Source organism: Salminus brasiliensis, chromosome 9 (assembly GCF_030463535.1).
Source record: "Salminus brasiliensis chromosome 9, fSalBra1.hap2, whole genome shotgun sequence".
Classification (NCBI taxonomy): Eukaryota; Metazoa; Chordata; class Actinopteri; order Characiformes; family Bryconidae; genus Salminus; species Salminus brasiliensis.
The window spans coordinates 9,979,570-10,004,267 of NC_132886.1; the positions used below are offsets into that span (position 1 = coordinate 9,979,570).

The window sequence follows — 24,698 nt, forward strand, 5'->3', positions numbered from 1 at the left end:
ATTGTTGTCTGATTTTAATGTGGTTTCTATTTGTTACTTTTCCATTCAGAAATATACCTCCAAATGCTTTAATGTAAATCCTCTGTTTTTAAGGTAATAGTTCAGCAGAAAAATCAAATGAACATAATTTATCATTTACTCCAGACATAGTCAGTCAACCAAGACATGCTTGATATTTGATCTGTTCTTTTTTTAGTTCACGGTGAAAGATGCTAGGCCAGTTTTGTAAACATGCTGGAGTTGGACTGTCTCCAATTTTATCTTATCTTGTTAAATATGTGCCAATATCTTTACTTATTTTCTTAAGATCTATTCAATCTAAATTATTTAGTGTATTGTTTATTTATTTAGGGACTCTGCGTTTTTATTTGTGTTCGTGGACAGATTTAAATCATATATCGTATTTTAACCCACATCAGTTTGTTTATATGAAACAAACGAAGATCTGGATGCAGTGTAATTGGGTTGAGGGACCTTTTTAAGCAGGTAGTTATGAAGGCGAGATTGGTGAAGTCCAGTGCTTGTTAGCAACATTAGCCTAGCAAATTTATTTATTTATTTATTCCTTTTTTAATGTTTTTTTATTATTATTATTAACATAAAGAAGCCTGTTTCCGATACCAAACATGTCTTTGCTGACCATCTGCATCTTGGGTAAGGGATGAATTGTGTTCTCTCGATTTGTTCCTGAACTGATTTCTTAATACTGAATATGTTTTGTAACACTAAACACAAGCTCTGCCCTGATTTTTATTTTATATATTTTTTATTATATTAAAAGAAAACATGTTCATTTGTTAATTGCTTTGAAAAAGTAGGTGTCTTCAAACATTTGACAGGTAGTTTGGATACAGCAATCAGCCGTACCATTATCACAAATAAGGTAAAAAACATTATCATGAGATTATTATTAGATTACTATATTTTATAATAATAATAATAATTATTATTATTATTATATCTGTAGACTAACTTTATCAACAGTGGCATCTGTCAAGGTGTGGGATAAATAATCAGCAGGCGGTAGAAGTAGCATAAGAGACCTAATGGCTAGATGACTGGGTCAGAACATCTCCAAAACATCAGGACGGTCTTGTGTTTTTTTTTTTTGTTTGTTTTTTTTTTTGTGATAGGTATGCAGCGGTCAGTACTTACCAAAAGCGATCCAAAAAAGGACAACCAGTGAACTGACCACAGGGTGTTGGGCACCTAACACTCATTGATTCGATTCTCGCAGGCCCCACCTCGCAACTTACAGGACTTACAGGAGTCTGCTGCTAACTTCTCTGTGCCAGATACCACAGGACGCCTTCACAGGTCTTCAGAGTCCACGCCTCGAAGGGTCAGATCTGTTGCAGCGGCACAAGAGGGACCTACTCTTTAATAAAGGCAGGTGGTACAAATGTTATGGCTGATCAGTGTACATACATTTATGCAGAATCCTTATGCTCTCACTGATCCCCATCCACTCTGTGGTGCTACAGAAGGTTCTCTGAGCGATGCCATAGAAGGACCATGTGTGAAGAAGCTTTACAGGCTTAAAGAATGTAATGACGGTGTACTCGAACAGAAAGGTGTAGCACCTCCATTATTAAGAGTAAAGGGATCAGTCTCTCAAACTGTCTGTGTAGTTGAGTCATGACAAGTCATCCAGCGTTGGTGTGAAACATGTCCTTCAAGAGAAACCTTTGGAGTCAGAATTGTTCTCTAGTGGCGACAGGAGTTCAGTGTCTTAAAAGCTACATCTCCGAGGGCCTTTACGTTTAGACTGGTGCACAGGCACTTCTGTAGGTGCCTGGTAGGTGGTACAGACAGGGCAGTGTCCCATAAGGAAGCATGTTTTACCCTCTGCAACATCTGGTGATTTTAAGCTCTAAATAAACTGGCTTTATTTGCAACCCCAGGTTCCAGTCACCGTCACTGTGAAGAAATCCAAATGGGTTTCAGCGCAGTCTACTTGTACGTACTTTCATTTTTTACTTTTTTATGTTTGAGTTATGAAGAGCATCTGAAAATCCCCTTTAAACAAAGGGCAGAGATTTCCCTGGGGCCGCCCATTCTGGAAAATATAGAGATCTCGATGCTCCGTATGTCTGTGAGTTTGAAAACAAACAAAACCTAATGGGTGGATGAAAAGGCCTACATGTCACAGAGAAAAAAAAAAGTGGTCTGTGTGTGACAGCGAGCGAGCGAGTGAGTGAGTTTCCTGTCTCTGTTGCCAGTGTCTCATTAGCTAAATGCACCTCACCAAAGGAAGCCAGTGTGAGATGAGAAGCAGCAGAAAGAAAACAAGCTGCAGAGAGGTGTTACTTCTCCCCTGCCAAGGTGAGAGAAAATGGCTGCCGGTGTAAACCACCAGCCTGCGAGGGTGGAGCTGGACTCGCTGGACTCCGGCATTTCTAGTAAGTGCTCCTTCTTCTGGCTTTGCAGTGCCTTTTGCATACTCCAGCCTTTGCACGCATCTGGGATGCCTCACGCTTCAGTAAGTCTCTTCTGTCAGTAGTGCCTTCCTCTGTGTGTGTCAGCTGTTCTACACACTGCCTCTGTTTGTTGGCCTACGAGCCACAGGACCCTGCTGATAGTAAATCGGCAGGCCAGAAGGTATTTCTTTGAATAGAGATTTGGTTGACGCATGCTTCTCAAACCCAGCCCTACCAGAGACCTCATTCTTATTACCTCATGGCATATTCTGGCTATTTTTAAGTCTCTGTATCACAGCACCGTCTGACTGTCTACGCTGGCATTTACCTTTGGTCTATTCAGTCTTTCCACAGCCTGAATGCGTTAAAGGAAGACCTGATGATAACTTCTGAAGATCACTCAGAATTAAGCTGCTTGTCTCTTATCTTTTGTAGCATCTTTCTCTGAGATGTCCATGGGGACAGAGTCAGTTCCTCATGGACCCATCTGCGTCCGATTCCAGATCGGCCTGTTCAAAGAGGGAGTGAAGATTCCAGAGGGCCGACTGAGCTTCAGAAGTGCTAAGAAAATAGCAGCGGACATCATCGAGAAGAAGGTACGAGTCTACGCTTCTTGAAAGTGTCCAGGACATCACACAAGACTCTCAGTGTTGTTTTTGACCTTGCTCCTTATTTGAGGAGCTTTTTTATTATGACCATTAATTACTAAATTGATCTTTTTTTTTTTTTTTTTTGCTGTCTGTATCATGGGTTTTGGAGATTTATGGCTTTTGACATATCATTTATTAAAAATTAAATCTTTATTAAATGTGGCGCCACAGTTGTAGCCTGATAGCAGCATCATGGAACAGCTTCCTTTTTTTTTTTTTTTATTTTTTATTTATTTTTATATAGTTTTTCTCCCAGTTGGGATCTGTCCGTAGCTCCCCCCCCCTAGCGCTAGCAATGCTCCCGACACTAGGAGGGTAAGGATGTGAAACCAGCCACCAGCTCTTTTCAAACCGACACTCATGCCGCATTGCCGGGCAGCCGGCACACTTTGAGAAAGGTGCCGGGTTCCCAGCTCTGCCACACCAGCTAACATTGCGGGAAAAGAGAGCACCATCTACTCACGGAAAGAACACAGACAGTTGTGCTCTCTCGACCTGATGGCAATTTGGTGTGGCTTGATACATAAAGAGCCCTTTTTTTAAGCTCTCTCAGGGCCCAGACTGCCGATGGCTAGCAGCATGACTGGTATTTAAACCAGGTGACCCATGGACCACTCAGGCCAAAGGCCCCCCCTCTTTTTTTCTTAAAAAAGAATTTAGCTTCAGAGGTTTGATGGAATAAATGGAATTGAATCTCCATCAGTAGTGAACGCACACTGGTGAATATGGGCACAACTGGAGTTGTGGGCAGCCACCTCAGCTCCCAGGTTGTGCCTTGCTCAAGGGCACCTCAGCTGTGAATGGTGTGGGAGGAGAAAGTGCTATTTCTTCACTCCCCGGCAGTCCAGGGTATTGAACCTTTGACCTTCTGGATCCTGATCATTTTCTGAAGGCCACAGCTGCCCCCATTTCATTCCACTTTATATAACACGCAACCATATATACAGGTTCTAGCCTCTGTGGTCGGGTCACTTGACTTGTGTGCACTGTGGTGTCATTCATCCTGCTGGGTTGGCTGGAATGAAAGCTGCTGCTGGGTTAAGACCCAATTTCATGCTGCCATTATTATATTGTCTATCTACCAACACCGCCCAAGTAGAACTTGAATGTACTCTGAGATCAGTGTGTTTAAACCGCCTCCTTTAGATGAGTACATCACTATGCTATTGGTCAAACAAGATGGTGCTGGGATTAGACCCCATAACCTGTATTAGACACCCTCTAAAGACAAGTGCTGGCCTGGCCTGTCGTCACTATGACTTATAATTCACAAAACGTTACTTTATGCATAACGCATACACACACACACACACACACACACACACACACACACACACACACACATCCGCACAGTATGCATAAGTAAGTGTCGACTGCTGCTCTCAGCATGACCAGTGTGGTTTGAAGTCTTTGTAGCTAACTTTCCAACCACAAGTGCCTCTCCTCCACTCTCACACACACTCTCACACACACTCTTACACACACTACCTTCTCTTCTCTGCTCTGTGCTTCATCTTCAGCATGCGTTCCACAACTGGACACCAGCACAAATGCACGTACACCTGTGTAGGAGGCCATTATGGGCTAATTTGACATTTTTACCAACAGGCAGTCATAAGCTTCTGCTAGACCTCCTTTTCTTTTAAACCTATAGGCTTGTGTTATGCTCTGTGTGTTGTATTCCAGCCAGAAACCAACCTATCAGTAAGGTTAATGTTCATTAATTCTACTCAGTAGTGGTGCTCATGTTTACAGACATGGTTTTATTCTGGACACACAACTGCACCGTGTCTTTGCTGATTAACATGCTGCACTCTGTGTGAAAACAGTATTCCACTCTTTTTGTTATAGCTGTTTAGACTGGGTTCCACAGACGCTGATGGAAATCAAGATAATGCAACGAAATTGAGTCCACTATCTGCTAATAGAATCATTGCAGGCTTTTCACTACGGTTTAAACGTCTGTTTTTGCCACAGAGGCCCTCAGATTTCCTCTGTTGATTACCTGGCTCAGGTGTGGCTGGCAGCCTTCCCAAGCTTCAAGGGTGGCATTGTCACACACATGCTTCCTATGAAAGTGTTTAAATGTGTGATTTGTTCAAGAAAAGACATTTTGGGCAGATAATTACCTCCATTACTCCATTACTATTGTTACTGCCACTAACCATCTTCCTTACTTTCATTATTCTTATCAATCTCCACTATGATTATATTAGTAATCCCATATTATGACTTTATCAGCACACCTGAGCAGATCATCAGTCTTATGTGGAACGGTGACTATTACCAGTCATTTTTACTGAGCCTTGGTTCAGCCAAAGATTTCTTCCTCCTGCTCTGAGGGAGTTTGTCTTTGCTACTGTTGCGCTTGGCTTTCTCTTGATTTTGATTTATTTTATTAATGTTTTCTGTATTGGTGAACTCTTGTAAAGGGCTGTGAAGAGCTGCTTTGTGACATTGGTTGTAAAAAGCGCTATACAGATACATTTGATTACGTAGCAAAGTGTAGATGAGCTTTCAGATGTTGACCAAATGTTGTCCAGAGGTTTGTAGACACCTTCTCATTCAGAGTTTACTCTGAAAGAATTGCAGTAACAGCCTCCACCCTTTGCGCTACATGTTAGAGCATTGTTGTGAGGATTTGATTGCATTCAGCCACAAGAGCACTAGCGAGGTCAGGTACTGATGTTGGCTGATCAGTTCTGCATCACAGGCGTCACTCCAACTCATCTCAGAGGTATTCCATAGTGCAGTCCCACTGCTTGACAGCCCAGTGCTGGGAGGCTGTATGCTCTTCTAGCAGACATTATGCACGGTGACTTGAGGGTCCTGTGTGGTTGCTCCAGGACATCCTGTTGTATTGGCGGGGCTTATGGAGCTATGTATAAACACTTGACTTCTGCAGTTTTAAAGTGTTGAGCCTTATTCAGCAGTTTCTTCCCAAAACCTACTAACATAGTTCTCTCAAAGATCCTGAAATTCATTGGAGTTTTAGGGTCCAAAGTTAAAACCTAGACATATCACAATCAAGACAATGAAGAAAAACACCCTCCATCAAACATTTCTCAAGAACAAATTGAAGAAGATTCTTAGAAAGATGTTGAGGATGTGAGTGAGGCCCTGAATGTTTTTGTCTACCAAACCAGCACAGTGAAGCACTGAAGGTTGTAGACCCATCCGGCCCTTCACAGCATGGCAAACCAAATGTGGGCCAAGGCCGATGATGCCTCATGCCTTGGCTGACATCATTCTTTTTTTCTTTTTTTTCTTTTTTTTTTTTTTGGTTTTATACACATTCATTTGACCATTTTTTAATTATTCTAGAAGAGTGGAGTGAAGTAGGGAAGGTAATCCTCCTCCAGGCTACGACACCCTCCCTCCCTCCCTCTCTCTCTCTCTCTCTCTCCCTCCCTTTCTTTTGTCTGTCAGTCTCTTTCTCTCTCTGTTTGCTTTTGAGTCATTTCCTCTTCATTTGACATTTAAAGGCCTGTGTGTCTCTCCTCCTCCAGCAGGCTCGCAGCACAGCACCCTGTACACACTCTCTGACCTGCTTACACCCCAGTCTGCTGTTTCGGTCCACTGTAGCACAGATCAAAGCCTGTTGCCTATCTGATCCATCTGAGCTGAGCTGAGCTGGGCTGAGCTGTGTGTGTGTGTGTGTGTGTGTGTGTGTGTGTGTGTGTGTGTGTGTGTGTGTGTGTGTGTGTGTGTGTGTGTGTGTGTGTGTGTGTACGCATGCACGCGTGTGGCTGAAAGGTTACAGTTATAGTTGTGATTATGTTGAAATGATATGCTGAATATGTGAGAGTCTGTGCGTCTGAATGTTTGAGAACTCTGTAAAATGGTCTGGCTATCTCTCAGAACCCCTTCCTCTTGAACCGCTTAAACTGCAGTGTTATTTTTTTATTACTTTTGTTGGATTCATTGTTTAGCTTCTAGAGTCTGACCGATAATATTTGCTAATATGGCAAGATAGAAGACATTTTTTTACTCATATTGGCAAAAATACACCTAATAGACAAAAGTATTGGGACACCTGCTACATTCATTGTTTCTTCTGAAATCAAGGGTATTAAAGAGTTGATCCTGCTTTTGTTGGAGTAACTGTCTCTACTGTCCAGTGAAGCAGGCTTTCTACTAGATTTCAGAGCATTGCTGTAAGGATTTGATTGCGTTCATCGACAAGAACGTAAGTCCAGGCTGTTGGATAATCGCCTTCCCAACTCATCCCAAAAGTATTGGATAGAGCACCAACCATCATTCCAGAGAACACAGTTCTTCCACTGCTGGGGGGGCTTTATAACACTCTAGGCCACGTCTGGTATTAGCCAATATGTTCATGTGTATCTGCTCTTATTCTGCTGCTAGAGTCCTAGTCTATTTGCAGTATTTCTCAACAGTGACTGGGCATGCTGTGGCAGCAATGGTTGCAACTTAAAGTAGCTGAATGTATTCATTAGAAGGGATATAACTTCTAATAAAAAGTCCTAACCAAAGGTCTACATTAGATTCATGATCCTAAATAAGAAAACACTGGTGAATTTCAGAATCCTCATGAAAATGTGGAAGTAGGTTTTAAGAAGACGTTTGTTTATAAGAGCGCTTAGTGAGGCCAAATGCAAATAACCCACCACTAATTACCTCCTTATTTTTGGTCAAAGCATTCTAAAGATTCACAATCTCCTGATAACAGGGCAGATATGAAGCTCCTTTCCCACGTGCACTTTTACCTGGGTATTTACCAGGGTTTAAACGGGAAGGGGTTAAGTCCCGGGAACTTGTGTGAGCAGAAGTCAATAAATACTGGGAAATTCAGCAGTGTCTGGATTACTGCCAGTGAAGTACATGTCGTATGGCATTTCTGTGATGCTTCAGTTTGAGATTTTAGTTTGCTGTTGTGACTGAAATTACCATGATTCTACCAAGAAGTGGCAAAAATGGATCCTGTTTGTGCTCAGAAGTCATGCAGATCGACCAGGGAATCAAAAAGTGTTGCGACTCCTTTGTTGCTTTAACAGTGAAGTTTTCCATTCTTCAAGTCTCTCTGTGCCTTGGTGTAGCTATACACACTCTTGGCATTTTCTCAAGAAGCTTTCGGAGTACCGTCTGACATACATTTTGACTTCCTGCAGTGAGTCCTAGTCACTGAATGCTGAGCCGTGTAAAATGCATGCTGACATATATAGTAATAGAAGTTTGTTTTACTTTCTTTACTGTACTTTACTTTAAGGGGTTAAGGCAAATTATTTAGTAACAACTGGAGTTGAAAGTGTAGGAACTAAATAATAGAACAACTGACAACTGAGTTACTCAGTAAATGTAGGAGTGAGAATGGGAGCCCGGACCCACCCACCCATTTAAGGGGTTAAAGATTTAAGGGATTTAAAATTTATTCTAAAATATTGACAGATACTTTGTATATAGTCTTTTTAAAATATAGAATTTAGAAATTACAGTATCGCTCTGGCCCAGAATATTCCAATAAGTTACTGGAAACTTATTGTTTCCAATAAGACTCAATCTGATTAGCATAACCACAGCCCTGGGGGCTAGCAGTAGACAAAAGGTGTGTGCATATCAAGAATGAGGAGGCGTGTAGAGAACATCGAGAACAGCCATGTCTGACATCATTGAAGTGGGGTGGTGATCATCTAACATCCTGACCTCACGAACACACCTGTCGCTGAATGCAATCAAATTCTTACAGTAGTCCTCCAAATTCTAGTAGAAAGCCACTGACAGTAGAGACAGTTCATCCACCAAAAGCAGGATAAGCTCTTTTAAATACCCTTGATTTCACAAGAAACAATGAATGAGCAGGTCCATGATACTTTTGAGAGAATGAGTGTGTCCAAATACTTTTGTCCATTTAGTGAATAAGTAATGCGTGTTTCTCTCTGGTGGTCCAGGCTCCAGACTGGAGTGTAATAGGTGTTGGTGAGAAGCTGCTGCTGTTCAGGCATGACCCCAGCTCGGAGCAGGTTTTATACCGACTCACAGACCAACACTACCTGCATGACGGAGACCTGGTGGAGGTGGTACTCGCTGGTCAGTACACGGACACACACATACGCTTATATTATTCATACGTTTATGTAAAAGCACACACAGACACACCTGCACCCTGAATCTCACACATTACACTACCCCCCCTGATGATCAACACTGCTGTCAGTGTCAGTTTACCTCTGATATCTGTCAATCAACTCCCTGCTTCCAGCTTCTGCTTCAGTAACTGAGGTGAAGTTCCGCCCTCATTCCTTGGTGGTCCAGTCATATCGCACACCTACGTTTTGTCACCACTGTGGGGAGATGTTGTGGGGGCTCGTCCGGCAGGGCTTAAAATGTGAAGGTAACTCACTCCCACACACACACACACACACACACACAATGTACACATCTGAAGAGCTATGAGCCAAGTCAAAATAAATAAATCATAAATCACCATACCTACAAAGGTTTGTAGACACCTGAGCTGTAGAAACAGCCTCTACTCTTCTGCAATAACCTTACACAAGATTTTGGAACATTGCTGTGGGGATTCGATGGCATTCAGCCACGACCGCATTATTGAGGTCAGGTACTGATAATGATGATGATTAGTTATAAATCAGAACTGCCACTTAAACTTATCCCAGAGGTACTGGCTGAAGCTCCATGCACCCCAGAGCACTCTAGATAGGTCAGTTCCACTGGTCCACAGCCCAGTGCTGCAGGGCTTTATACCCCTCTATCTACCGGACAGCACTGGCTATGGTGGCTGTAGACTCATGTGTGGCTGCTCCAGAGCGTCCCGCTACATTTGACCAGCCTGCCCATTTAAGGGGTTAAAGTCTTTGTCAATAGTCACATGTTTTAAAGTCTATAGGGTCTGCTTCAGTGCAATTATTGATTTTTATATTGGCTGTTAGAGAAAATTCATTTAAGAACATATTCCCAAATTGAACTGTCGTGATCAATGGCTTTGTGGCGCCTTTGACATCTTATCAGTGTAAATCTTGCGGTAATATTCTTGAGGTTAAGCTGGTGTATTGCTGTCTTTCTGGTAGTCCTATTTACCTACATCCTGGATTGTGTTCGTGATCTGTTCGAGGGGCTTTCCTGGAGGGGCAGTCTGCTGCTGTGCTCTATCAAGTCATTTGCTTTTACTAAGTCTTTTAAACACTGTACAACAGCTAAAACACCTAATACAGTACACTCTGCGTCCAAACATTTGTGGACACCTTTTTCTAATAAATGCATTATTACTACTTTAAGTTACACCCATTGCTGACACAGATGTGCAAATGCACACACAGCTTTTCTAGTCCCTGTGGAGAAGTATTGCCAATAGAATAGTGCTGGCAAACATGAGCCTGTTGACACCATGTCTAATGCCAGGTGTATGCTAAAGGGGCATTAAGCCCCCAGCATTGAGCTGTGGAGCAGTGAAACTGTGTCCTCTGGAATGATGGTGGTGCTCCATCCAGTACTTTTGGCACGAGTTAGGGAGTTAAGGGATGAGGTGGGGTGGTAATCATCCAACATCCTGACCTCACTGATGCTCTTGTAGCTGAATGCACTCAAAGCCTTACAGCAATGATCCAGTATGAATGAGCTGTCCCAATACTTTTGTCCATGTACTGCACCTGAAATATGCAAATCAGTAGATATGAACAAACATAACCTTGAATTCATGAAATAACGGACTTGTGTCCAGAGCCAAAACAACAACAAAAAAAAGTCACTGCCCAAAACACTTGACAGGAATGTCTACTTCATCTTTTTCCAGCACAGGGTGGGAATTCTAAAAAATTTCTGTAGTAAATTTCTGTACTAAAAATTTCTGTTTCTCTCTCTCTCTTTTTCCCCCTTTCACTAGGTTGTGGTTTAGATTTCCATAAACGCTGTGCTTTGACGTTGCCAAGTGACTGCTCACGTGTGTCCAGGCCCTGTGGCCCGAGCCTGTCTCTGTTCCCCCCTGCTCGACCTCGTGCTACCTCCCTCTCCAACCACACCGGAGGCAGCCTGGAAGAGGTACTACCACTGCGTTTCTGAAGTTAGAGAAGTAGCTTGGTGAAAAAATGACTTTTGAGTTCTCTACCTAACCTAAGTGTAGTTGGCCTGCTTTGGCATGTTTGATCTCAGAGACTTACTTGGGTAGTTTTGCACTGGATCTAAGAGGGTACTGTAGCTGGCAAGTAATGGAAGCTTAGACCCCACCAATTAGCATCATGCAGTTTAAAAAAAAATAAAATAAAATGTTAAAGTCTGAAAACCAACCAATGTTGGAGTTAAAGAGAAGTCCGCCTGTTGTTTTGACCATTCAGCACAGTTACTACAGCTTTCCCCCACTGCATTACTTCTCTCCCTCTCCTATGCTAACCAATCTTCACTCTCCTCTTGTTTCCTCCCATGTAGATCAGTCTGTCTAAGCCCTCTCGGTCTCGGCCGCCGTCCTGGGCGGACAGGCCGGTTTGGTTAGGAGTGTGTGAAGGAGGCAGAGGAAGCAGGCCACTGGTACCGCACACCTTTCACATTCACACCTACCACAAGCCCACCATGTGCCAATACTGCCACAAGCTGCTCAAGGGCCTCTTCCGCCAAGGCCTTCAGTGCTCTGGTGAGTGAAAACCTTCACGTTTGCAGATTAAAGGGCTTATATGGATTAGGAAAGAGAGGGCCGAGTGCAATGAGGAACTCTGCTGCCCTCTGTATCGTGGATGATTTACACATCATTTGTTGATAGAGCTTCAAAACGATGTCATGCACAATTCCATGTAGGATGATTTGATAAAAATATCAAATGTAAAATAAGTGATTGCATAAATATTCACCTTTTAAAAACTGGCCTAATTCAACAAAGGAATATCTATTGTATTCTCTATCTCAAACGTATCATGAAAACTATGTGTCTGGCATAAGGCGTTTTTGCTTGTAGTAACATTCTGTGATGTAGCTTTTAAAGCACTTGAGAGTTCTGCTTCCCTTCGCCACCACTGAACAATTTTAACTCTATAGGTTTCTCTTCGCATTTAACGCCCAACAACACAGAATTACACTACTTTGAATCTTTTGGCTTGTGAATCTGTTGGGATCTGTGGTTCATACACTGTAACCTATATATTGTACCTGTAAATTGAGTTCTTCTGCAAACCAACACAAGACATCAATAAACAACTATAGGCCTCTGGAGTCCTGGCCTCTGGAGTCCTGGCCTCTGGAGTCCTGGCCTCTGGAGTCCTCCCTAAGTGTTAGATGTGTGTTGTGAGGTACTTTGCTCACGTCCCTTTTAACATTCTGTTTACAGACTGCAAGTTTAACTGTCACCGGCGCTGTGAGTCTCAGGTTCCACCTGATTGCAGAGGAGAGAGAGCCAATGGAGAAGGTACACTATATTGACAAAAGTATTGGGACACCTGCTTATTCATTGTTTCTTCCAAAATCAAGGGTAATAAAAAGAGTTTATTCTGCTCTTTACTGTCCAGGAAAGGTTTTCTACTTTATTTTATAGAGCATTGCAATGATTTCATTACATTTATCAACATGAGCGTTAGTGAGGTCAGGATGTGTTGAATGACCATCTCCCCACATAATCTCCAACTCATCCTAAAAGTACTGGATGAACCAGCACCATCATTTCAGAGAACATTTTTCCACTGCTCCACAGCTCAATGCTGGGGGCTTTATAGATTTCATACTTGCACCAGGCATTAGGCATAGTGCCAACAGGTTTATGTTTATCTGCTCCAGATAGTCCTATTCTGTTTACAGTACTTATCTAGAGGGACTAGAAAAGCTGTTTGTGGGCATTTGCACATCGGTGTCCGCAATGGGTGCAACTTAAAGTATCTAAACCATTCATTAGAAGGGTGTCCACAAACATTTTGCCAACACACACATATATGTACTAATAGGTATTAAAGGGAGTTTGTCTCCAGTTTGTCCTCAGTCACAGCCTCTACTCTTAAGGGAAAGTTGTTTTTTATAGTAAGACTGTATCAGTCTCTCTGTATGGCACAAACTGCTTTTGTCTGAATAGAATTACACTGCAGTGGTTAAAGTGTTGCCAAGCAGCTGTAGTTCTTGCTGAGAATGGCTGAACTTCATCACATCGCACCCACAGTGCCAGACGGCCAGAGCGGCCCTCATGCTGCACTACAAGCTGAGAATCTACTTAACCAGGCTATAGCAATAAATCATGTGTTATTCGTTCTTCCATCTGCCCCATTCAGAAAGCAGTATGAGTCAGGAGGTCGAGTCTGAGGAGGACATTGCTATAGAAGCAGTGAATGCCATTTATGAAGAGTATCACTTTAAAGGCCCCCCGCATCTGATTGAGGAGCCGCCACCACCACCTCCTATCGGGTAACCAGCACATACTGTACAGCAGCAAAGAAATTATTCTGTACTGCTATTGTATTATTGTATTATTGTATGCATAAACAGTGTTATAATAGATTATTCTGCATTCTACATCCAGTTTTTCTGTGCTTAAATCTGAAGACATGTACCGAATTAATTGAACATATGGCTAAAAGTGACGTTTTTATTATGTAACGGTGCATTAATGCATTTATTGGAGTTGTGCTGGGATGTTTAAATAGCAAGTGTGTGACTTTAGTTGGGGGCGATGAGTGCTCATGTTATTTAACAAGATTATTTACAACCCTGTTATTTACCTACGTACAACCCTGTTATTTGAATGAAACATGCAAATTTTGCCTTCATGGGGGACCTGTGAAAAAACAAAAACGTCCCTACAACAGCTCACAGAACTGTATATATTATAGCATATCTTTACTATTGTAACAAAAACACTGTAGTTATTCCAGAATCTTACCAGATAGTGTTGCTGTCCTCTCATCGTGTCCCCTTAGTACGATGTGCTGTTAGCAAGCTGAAGAGATCATAGATAGGTTAGCTTAGCCCCCCACTTACTTCTGCTGGTTTGGAGTTCTTGAGTGTTACCAGTAAACAAAACAAATGGGCTGGTACCTTCCTTTCTGATGTGTGTTTAGCTCCAGTGTGGTTCACCTGAGGCCCTCCAGTTTGTTTTTAAGGGAGCTGATGATGGAGAAAAGAGATGGTAGCTTTTAGCCTTAAGCATATCCCTGCTTTAGCTTTTTTTACGTGCCGAGTTTGAGCTCCCCTTCTGTGGACAGTGGCGCAGGAAAAGCTGGTTATGAGGCCAGGTTCACATAGCAACCTGGATTCCTATACTTAGCAGAGTCTGAAGGTGATGAGCTGCTTTCCTGTATCAGCAACATCATATTCTCCTGAAGTTGCTGTCACGGTTTACTGTTTTCACCAGCTCTGACTAGGGCTTTCGCTAGTGGGCTGGGTTTGTGGGATTAAATTTATTTAATCAGACTGTTATGTAACAGTTTTGTGGGGTTTGGTTATGCTGTAAGGAGGAACCACAGTGTTTGAGGTTTACAGTTCGTCAGCTTCATGTACCGAACCCTCTGAAATCTTTATTGAACTTTGCCAAGGAAAATACAGTTTGACACTCTAAGGCCCTACATAATGGATAATGACAAATCTAGTCTAATAACTATAAACAATAGCCAGTGTGGAGGTGTACAAATGTCACATGCTGATGGAGATGCTGTTCGAGGATTATCCACGGTATAACTACACAAAACATCCTCACCACCACACCAATCACAACAGCTTCTACTGCACGTTTCCTTATCATGCTAAATGTAGCTGTTGGACATGAATGTAGATACGGTATGTTCATTATTCTCATATCACATTAAGTAAACCGCCATCTCTTGATGGCTCAACCAGTTGCTTTTTTATTCTAATGATTATTATATTTTTGTCCACTATTCTGCTCCTCCTCTTTACCTCCTTATCTTGTTCAGGCCGTGTTTCAGCAGTAATATTCCCCTCATGAGAGTGGTCCAATCAGTCAGGCACACCAAGAGGAGATCCAGTGGAATACTGAAGCAGGGCTGGCTGCGGCACCATACCAATGAAGATACACTGGTGAGTAAACGCTGACTGACACACACACAGACACACACATGAGATTCTCTCTGAATAATACACACTGGTTTGACAGGACATGTTCATGACCGTGAATGCACTTTTGCCTCACAGAGGAAAAGGCACTACTGGATTCTAGACGTGAAAAGCATCACACTGTACCAGAGCGAGAACAGCAGCAAGTACTACAAGGTGCTCCAGATTTGACCATTTTGTACTTATTAATTCATATTTTATTATAATTATAGTATAATTCTGCATCATTATGGCACCTACATTAATTAATACATCCATATTTCTTAATGTAAGCACAATAAAGTAAATGCTGTGTGTTAGGGCTTCATAAGCTGCTATATTTATGCAACTTTATAAGTTGTTTTAAAGTATCAGATATGTCATAATCTGTATTAAGTTGCTCCTAAAGTACAATAAGGCATTTAGAAGATAGGTAGTAAGAGGCTTGTAAGCACTAATATTTTCATGTCCTGTAATGGGGATTTCATAAGACGTGTTGGGTGTCCATAAGCTGTATATAGGTTAATAAGCTGTATAATATGTTTATTTTACATGTATTCAGTGTTTACAATGTATTCAGCTGTGTTAGAGGAATAGTTTGGCAAGAAATTAAATTAACATGGTTTGCCACTTGCCCCAGATTAGTCAATTAGCCAAGAAATGTTTATCATCTAAAGTGCTTTAGTTCAGAACAGGAGATGCTAGGCTAACTTTGCTGACAAACACTGGACTTGGACTGTCACTAATTTCATCAAAATACATTTATAGTTATATTTATGGTATTTAGCTGACACTCTTATCCAGAGCTGGAGTTAGGAGTCTTGCCCAAGGACTTTAGGCAAGGATTGGTGTAGCGCAGCACAGTCACCCAGACCTGGAATTGAACCCCAGTCTCCAACACGGTACAGTAGCTCACTGGCAGGTAGTGGTGTTATCTCTTGTGTCAAACCAACATACAAGCCCCAATATCTCAATAACATCTCAGTACGCCCAAATGACATCCAGATCTTTGCTTGTTTCTCTTGGACAAACCCCTGTGGTTTAGCCCATGGTATGACTTACTCTAGTCTGTAAACAAAAGTAAACCTCCCCACATTTCTGACTATTAAGGAAGTGAGTAACCATCCCAGTTTTAACAGGGTCTTTATATAGTAAAGTCTAAAATAATTTTGTGTTTGTTAGCAACGTTAGCCCGGAAAAGCACACATCAGACAGCACACTAGTCTTGTCTGATTGACTTCAGCTAGGTTAGGATAAATAATGGTTATTAAATTTTTTGCCAAACTATTCCTTTAAGCTATACTGACCCTCCTGTGGTCTCTGTAGGAGCTGCCTCTGTCTGAAGTGCTGCAGGTCCGAGGACAGGGCCAGCTGACTGTTCCACTCACGCCGAGCGAAAGCGGGCATTCATTTGAGCTGGTGACGGGTTCTCTGGTCTACTGTGTGTTTGCAGACTTAGAAGGACCGTCCTGGGAGGCTGCCATAAGACTAGCTCTAATGCCGTTGGAGGACGCCGTCCACACTGGGACAGAATCAGCAGGTTAAGACTTGATAAATATTTGCTTTTTAAAGCAGTCCTTTGCAAGAATGATTTTGCTCTTTGGCTCCCCCTACAGCTGGGGAGTGTAATTCACTTTTACACTTCCACTTCCGTAAATACAAATGTACGGGCAGCTGTACATATGACAAGGTTAGGCAGCGTTACACAGCTTCACCAAAGTTACATAGTGCAGCAGCAGCCCGGAGTGGCAATTACAGAGGCACTATTTTCTCTATTACAGTCAGTGAAGCATTAACATCCTGAAGCTGTGGTCAAATAGCTAAATGATGTTGCTATGTTGAGCATCAGATATCCCACTGTGTTATAGAGAATTTCAAAAATGTTCCTAAATAAATAATTATCCATGGAAGGTTTCAGAAATTCACATTTTTATATGCTTGTTTTGTAGATGACATGAAAGTTGGTGGAGAAACTCGGGTGAGTACTGTACCTGTGTGGGGAGCACTGTAGAATTTGTGTCTGTAACTTGAACTGTAGGCAAGACAATGTGTTCTTTAGACTGTCCCCCAAAAACCTTCTTTATCTAGTTTTGTCCTTTTTCACTTTTTGACATAATTTAAATCTGGCAGTCGTTCTTTACATTGTATCAAAATTTCAGGATGAACGGACCAATAAAAAATGCTCCAAAATGCAGACTAAGACCCTGACACTACAGCCCGAGGGTTGCAAGTTTGAATCCCGGGTCATGCTGCTTTGCCATCAGCAGCCAGAGCCAGAGAGAGCACAATTGGCCATGCCCTCTTTGGGTGGGTGGATGTTGCTCTCTTCCCTCATCACTCCCTTTGTGATCCTGTCTGACACAGGTGTCTGTTGCTCTGGAAATCCGATGCTTTCCTCAGAGGGCGTCAGCTGCCTAGTGATGTTGCATTGATGTGCTTGTCCTCATCCTGCTAGTGTTGGGAGCATTGTAATGCCTAAGGGGCAGATCTAGTAAATGGGTGGGTTAATTGGCTCAGCTAAATTGGGGAGAACATTGGCTAAAATGAAAGAGAATTGCTCCAAAATGACAAGAAATAAAATCTTTTTACATTGACTTCCATTGAAAGTTATGTTCCTTCTTCTGTAAAATTGGCATTTTGGAGATATGCCTTTTTTTGCGAGTCAGTGATGATATACAAAGATAGAAACTTATTGAAAGTGTATTTTTGGTTTTCATGTTTGCCTGCTTGTATTTTTTGTTCTCAGGATGTAAGTGCCCTGTATCAGATTTTCTCTGATGAGGTGTTGGGATCGGGCCAATTCGGAGTGGTTTATGGGGGTAAGCTGTGCTGCTTCTTTATTCAAAGCCTCAGTAGAGATATGTACAATTCCATCAGCAGCTCACCAGATTTAACACCATTAAGCACTGATTTATCAAACCAGGGGTTTGAAGAGAGCTCTAAATGATACCAGACTCCATGAGGAGAGCTTTGGGGATGTTTTAATAAACATGTGGTGTAAAATCACTGCTTTCTGTAGGAATGTTATTAGTATTTATTCTAAAATCAGTGTTTTACTGAGCAAATAAGCACATTATGTTTATAGTGTGTGTGAAAAAGGTCTTACAAAGCTTTTTGTTTGTGTGAAGGTACACACAGGCAGACAAGCCGTCCAGTCGCCATTAAAGTCATCGATAAAACCCGCTTCCCTGCCAAGCAGGAGAGACAGAGCAGAAACGAGGTCTCCATACTCCAGGTTTGTTGGATACACTCTTTTACTGCTGCTGTATAAATAGTGTTAGATGATGTTAAGTAACACTTTTTTTGCTTGTGTGTGTGTGTGTGTGTGTGTGTGTGTGTGTGTGTGTTTGTCCAGAATCTGTCCCATCCTGGGGTCATTTTACTCGAGGGCATGTTTGAGACAGCTGAGCGCACTTTTGTCGTCATGGAGAAGCTCCATAGCGACATGCTGGAGATGATTCTGTCCAATGAGAATGGCCGACTGCCTGAACGCATTACCCGTTTTTTGGTTATGCAGGTAACTGAGAACTCCTCTTTGGTGACTCCTGCAAGCCATGTGTTATATTGGAGCAACTCTATGAACCTCTGACTGTGTTTAGAATGACCACAGTTTCTGACTGTTCTTCAGTTCACCATTTTGACCATTAGTTTTGGGCACTGGATAGAATTTGGCCTCTCAAGTCGGCAAAGATTCTGTCGCCTTTTACCTGTTACTGTAAAAATAACCTCAGGTTACCCTTCATCTTGTGCAAATTGACATGTGGCTAAATATTCTGTCATATCCTGTGAGAAACTGAGGTTTTTAAGCTCAGTCAAATCCAGAAAACAAGCCACAAGATCCTCAGAAGCGCAATGCTGCTGGCAGCTTTAGGCTAAGCAAGGCAATCAATTGTGCCTTGGAGGTTTCCTTCACCCTTATTCAAGTTCTTGTTTATTATGTTATTTAAATGCTTGGTTTGATGCCATTTTATTTCATTTTTTTTTAACTGAATAATGAAATCTTGCGTCCTTTAATGATAACCTGTGAAATGCAGCATGATGGTCTATGTTACAAACAGCTACATAAGAAAACAACAAAAAAGTCTTAAGAAAACAATTACAATTGTTTCTTAGTGTTTTTCCTAAGATACTTCATAGGTTTTCTCTTAAGAAAGCTTTTGGGAATCCAGCCACTTCTACTAACATCTGCTGAGCTTTAGAGCTGGGAAACCTTAACAACAATAGCGTATCATCATATGATTTGCACTGTAGTTGTCCATCCTCCCTCTTTGTCTCCTTGCTTGTTGACGCCCTGTGCTCAGTGCTGATGTAACTGTATGTCTCTTTGCTGTAGATTCTGGAGGCTCTGCGGTACTTGCACATGAAGCACATCGCTCACTGTGACCTCAAACCTGAGAACGTACTGCTCGCTTCTCCAGACTCATTCCCACAGGTCTGTCTCTGATCACCTCTTACTCCGACTACTCCAAGACCAGTTTCTAAAGTGCTGGAGCTCAGTCCAAAAGTCCAGATTTTGATCAATCACATTCTGTTTACATCTGCACTGTGTGCCCATCAATAAGTTGTGGTAGCATAAAAATCATAAAAGCGTTACTCAGTGATTGGGTGTAGGCTCTAAAAGTGAATAGGGAGATCACGTTGTAGGAGTCTGTAAAGAATAACTTGCCCTGGGACTCTTATTGGTGCAGTGTGGTGTGCTTACCCAGTCAAGGAATCTAACCTTACTCTGCCTTTGAGAAGGTGGTGTTGGTACCCATTACCCTACACCAGAGGTCTTCAAATCTGGATCTGGATCTGGAATTCAGTATCTAGTCCTGGATTTTGTAATCTCTGGTTGGTGTGACACTATGTGGCTGGTCAGTTACAGTAACTGTTTCTTTAAAATTCAGCCAAAGCGAAATCCAGGGCTGGAAACTGACCTCTGCCCTACATCAGCCACTTCTCTTGTAGCTTTCTGCAGCTAGATTTTAGGGCCCTGCACCCTCAGCTCAGTAAAGTTCAGCTACATCTTGACTATTTAAATCAATACATTACAAGTCTTTTATTGTGTGTCAACAGATATAAAGCAGCCAGAGGCAGCATTCAAACAAACACACCCACACCAAACCTACATTCAGCAGTCTAACAGCCTTACATACTTTCTGTACTCCAGGTGAAGCTGTGTGACTTCGGCTTCGCCCGCATCATCGGTGAGAAATCTTTCCGGCGGTCAGTAGTGGGGACCCCTGCGTACCTGGCTCCAGAGGTCATCAGTAGCCATGGCTACAACCGCTCTCTGGACATGTGGGCGGTGGGGGTGATCCTGTACGTGAGCCTGAGTGGAACGTTTCCCTTTAACGAAGACGAGGACATTCACCAGCAGATCACCAACGCGGCCTTCATGTTCCCCCGACAGCCATGGTCACTCATCTCCCTGGAGGGTAAGAGAGACAGAGAGTTTCAGAGTTTAATGGATGTGATGGGACTTCTTGGTTTGGCAGCTCTGTTAAAACTATTTCACCTTAAATGTTTATATTTATATTTTAATATTAAAATAAATACTAAATGTCAATCAGCCAAGGCAAGTTTACAGAAGCTTCATGGCTAATATGTGGCTAACAAGATATAGCAGATAAGATATTTTACAGTGGAACATAAAAACAGACCATAATATCTGATCCTTCATAAAACTCTTATTGAAACTCTCTGTTTTACCAGCGGGAGAACCGCAACCCTTTCTCTGTTTTTAAACCAGCAGTATGTTAATATACACACACACACTATCCAAACCCCAATCACAGCTCGTTCACCCACAATAAACCAGTTATTTCACACCAGTACACCAACAACAAAAGATATCGCTCCAGAGTGTGTACCACTACACACACACACACACACACACACAGAAAGTGACTTGGCTGCAGTGTTTTAAAGGGACTGGAAGCTGATTGCCCAGGGAGGGGAGTCAGACTGGATTATAAGATATTAGACACATTATTAAGTATAGTTAAGAAAATGATTTATTTATAATTAAAATTTGTTTTTTACTTTCGTTAAAGAGCAAATCCACCTTAAGTATCAGCGGTACTCACACCCACTTAACACAATAGAAAAAATGCCTGATAGAGAGTCAATAACAAGCCTGTGGAGGCGAGGCAGGGTAGAAAGCAGCCAGTCAGAGGCTTTTCTACTGTACATTGCCAGGGGTACCAATAGGAGCATTAACATCAACTGAGGAGTCAGATCTTAATTTCTTACCTCTAGGGGGCGCACTAGAACACCAGAAAAGGTCATTTCTTGGCATAAAATGACTATTGTTGGGCAAATTGCTTGTTTTAACCCAACGTCTATCTCTCTCTCTCTCTCTCTCTCTCAGCGGTGAGTTTGATTAACAACCTGCTGCAAGTGGTGGTCCGGCGCAGGTTCAGCGTGGGTAAAGCTATGGGACATCCTTGGCTCCAGGTATGTTTAGCAGTCAGTCTCCTGCTGTGTTGTCTGTTTCTTTGTGAAATCAAACACAGTGAATTTAGTGGCTGTTCTGCACCAAAACTGTGGGAGGGAGGAAAGGCTGGCTGACAGCAGCTCAGCCTGACTTTGATAGATGTACTTTATTGATCCCCAAGGAGACATTAGCATGCCACAGTAGCAACAACACTGGGCGTACAGCACTGTGAAAGAGTCTCTGGCAGCTTAGAAAATAGTTTGAAACTGTTTATCTCTGAGTGGTTCTGCACAGAGAAAAGCAGAGAGATAAATCCAGCCCTGTAGTCTGAGGTCCGAGTCTGAGGTTTCTGATCAGCACAGGTTTAGGTTTGCTGACTTCTGCTGTGAACTGCTGTTCAGTTCCACCTGCAGCTCAGCCGATTACCTGTTATGAAGGTCTGAGTGGATAAACTAGGTGTTGGAGGGGAACTGGAAACTGGAACATAGATAAGCCCGCTGTCTTGATGAAAAGCTTTACATACTGTTGCCTAACACCTTCTCACATGTGTGTGTATCGTCACGGTCATGCAAAAAACTTGTATTTCCAAAATAGCAACTTTACAGCAGAAGCAAAAAGCCTTCTTACCTTTAATGTGTTAAACGATTTTATTCCCAGTCAATTTGGAGCATTTCTATTACTCATCATGAAAGTATTACACAATGGAAAGAACAGCTGCCAGATTCACATCAATGTAAAAATGGAAAGAAAAAAAAACACAAAAATGAAGATATTTACAGTGGCGATATGTATGATGTGCATATTGTTAATAGGTAATAGTTTATTGTCAATTGTATGTACTTTTTAATTTACGCTTGATTTATGCTTGTTTTGCCTGTAATGTGTTTCCAGCATGTGAAGTAGATTCCAGTTTAAAGGGTCAAAATGTCATATTACCATCATTCTCACCACTGTCTCCTTAAATATGTCTCTCCAGAACTTCCAGCTGTGGTGTGATCTGCGTGAGTTTGAGCAGAGGATGGGCCGCCGGTACCTCACTCATGAGTCTGATGATGAGCATTGGAGACGCCACGCTCTGGAGAAAGGACTTCCTTTCCCCTCACATCTAGCGGAAGAGCTCTGTGAAGAACAGGACATGTAGTTTCACAGTTTAACTGTAAACTTCAAATTTGTATATTGTAAAAAAATGTAAAAAAAACAAACAAACAAAAAAACAGCTCCAGTGCCCTTTCATGTTGTGTGTGTATATACTGTATCTGCACCTGATTGTTCTTTTAATAAAAAAATACAGTTCTGGAGATTAGATTTTCATTTTATTCCATGCAGATATGATCCGGAAGCCTTAAGCTGGCAGTCTTATACTGAGTGTCCTTCAGGACTGTAGTGAAATCTTGTAGAACATTAAGAATCTACCAGAGTAAGAACTGGAGGGTGTTAGGCTGTTAATCTTAATCAGACACAGTGTCATTAATGGGAAGAACCACTTTTGTGAAATACCAAAGATTACCTGCAGAGGCCGTGCAGTGAGGAGAAGTACCACTTGATGATGTTAAGCGGGTGCTCCAGAGCAGGCCCAAATTAATAACTTTTACTTGGTGATGATATTTATTTTTTTTACAGCATCAAACATATCACAACATCCATCACTGCTGCAGTTATAGACTTTCTAACACTGTCTGATGTTCTTTCAAGACCTCAGTAAGTGTTAACGGTCAATGAGCCGATAAGCTCACCAGCCAGCTCATCATCACTCGGTAGCCAGAAAGCTGGCATATTCAAATCTAATTTATTTCTATAGCGATTTTTTACAACTGTTTCCACAAAGCAGCTTCACAGGAGTCCAGTAATAAAAACAAAATGGCAAGGAAAAACTCTCTCAGAGCTGGAGGAAGAAACCTGGGGAGGAACCAGGACTCGTGAGGGATCCCCATCCTCCTCCGGTCAAAACTGTTTATAATTTATTGGTAAAAAGGGACCACACCACCACAAATCTGCAGTTATGCTCAGGTGTACTGATGTAGTTGATAGTAGTGATGGTAAGAGTGATGAGAGTAAAGATGATTAATGGTAGGAATAATAGTAATATGAACAGCAGCAGTTAGAGATAGAGTTCATGTAAACTTCAATGTAGTTGGTAATGAGAGGCAGGCAGCTGGAGGGTGTGCAGCTGGTCTGAGGCGGGTTGCAAGAGAACTTCCATCAGTGTCAGGCCGGAGTGGCACAGCTCTCAAACCCATGGCTCTGTAATCAGGAGTTGGCAGTTCAGTTCACAGGGATGGCCTGGAGGCTCATAGTGCGCAAGTGGCATTACTCTCTCTGGATGGGTAATGTAAGATCGCCCTTTCTCTCTTCCCTTTGAGACGTATAGCGCATTGCTGTCTAATGACGGTGCCTTTAGTGACCGATTCAGGTCGGCTGGCTTCATGTGAAGGAAGCACAGGCTGGCATTGTGTGATGGGGTCCTAGCTAGGGTGTGGGAAGTGTTCAAATTGGGGTGAGCTAATGATTAATATCTAATAATAATAATAATAATAATAATAACTTTTTGCTTTTTAAGTACACCTTTGACAGCTTCAACTCACTGCTTGGAGGTGGTTTAAGGAAGGGGGAGAATGAGAGGGGCCTGTCAGTCAGAACACACCCGCCCTCAGAAAGATTAGCATCAGTGTGCTGATTATCTTACCATGCAAACTTTATGAAACCTCTTTTTAAAAAAAGGCTGAATGAACTTTTGGGAATAATAGCTTTGTCTGGGTATGAGCTATAGTTTAACACTGAAGCACTGTAACAGATTCCTCCCTAAAACACAGGTTGAGAATATCGCATTACATGTTTTTAAATATAAAAAATTATCATTTTTAAAGTAGCACATGTGAAGCAGTGAGGCCAAGCTGTTGGTTAAAATTGGAAACATGTAAAAAAAATTCCTTATATGTATATGTAATTCCTCACATATCTCAATAAGAGATTCTGCTTCTGTCACATCAAATTATATGCAAAATAAAATACAGAAAATTAAGAAATATATAATAATAATATATAGAAATATATAAGCTAGAAATACACAGTAATAAAAGTGTTTTCATAAGGCAGGTACTGGAGCACTGTATGTAAAAATGTTATAATTTGAGAATGCGCAGGAAAGAAACTTAAAAGAAACTTTTATTCATTTAAATTTGTATTATTACTTTTTTTTCATCTTATTAAATGTATTAA

At 41.8% G+C, this 24,698-nt stretch overlaps 1 protein-coding gene and 1 long non-coding RNA gene across 3 annotated transcripts; one reads left to right on the plus strand and one right to left on the minus strand.

Moving 5' to 3' along the window:
- The first annotated feature begins 2,227 nt into the window (after positions 1-2,227).
- Positions 2,228-22,774, plus strand: prkd4 (protein kinase D4). 2 transcript variants are annotated; one of them, XM_072687354.1, is made up of 19 exons: positions 2,228-2,402; positions 2,856-3,016; positions 8,980-9,118; positions 9,291-9,422; positions 10,932-11,086; positions 11,471-11,672; positions 12,360-12,437; positions 13,285-13,417; positions 14,923-15,046; positions 15,161-15,238; positions 16,388-16,601; positions 17,011-17,039; positions 17,808-17,880; positions 18,190-18,296; positions 18,417-18,578; positions 19,395-19,493; positions 20,214-20,481; positions 21,417-21,502; positions 22,459-22,774. In XM_072687354.1, the coding sequence occupies exons 1-19, from the start codon at positions 2,336-2,338 to the stop codon at positions 22,621-22,623; spliced, it is 2,472 nt and encodes an 823-aa protein (XP_072543455.1). In that variant the 5' UTR covers positions 2,228-2,335; the 3' UTR covers positions 22,624-22,774. The 2 variants fall into 2 exon arrangements, with proteins under 2 accessions (XP_072543455.1, XP_072543456.1); XM_072687355.1 differs by lacking the exon at positions 2,228-2,402 and adding an exon at positions 2,449-2,482.
- Positions 20,088-21,573, minus strand: LOC140562009 (uncharacterized). The gene is made up of 2 exons (XR_011980120.1): positions 21,437-21,573; positions 20,088-20,474 (listed from the first exon to the last, which is right to left on the minus strand). It is a non-coding gene; the product is annotated as an uncharacterized lncRNA (long non-coding RNA).
- Positions 22,775-24,698: the final 1,924 nt, after the last annotated feature.

Coding starts and splice junctions, on each gene's coding strand:
- prkd4 (XM_072687354.1), top strand. CDS start 2,336: ATGGCTGCCGGTGTAAACCACCAGCCTGCGAGGGTGGAGCTGGACTCG. Junction 9,119..9,290: donor GGTGGAGGTGGTACTCGCTG/GTCAGTACACGG, acceptor CCCTGCTTCCAG/CTTCTGCTTCAGTAACTGAG. Junction 18,579..19,394: donor CCCGTTTTTTGGTTATGCAG/GTAACTGAGAAC, acceptor TCTTTGCTGTAG/ATTCTGGAGGCTCTGCGGTA.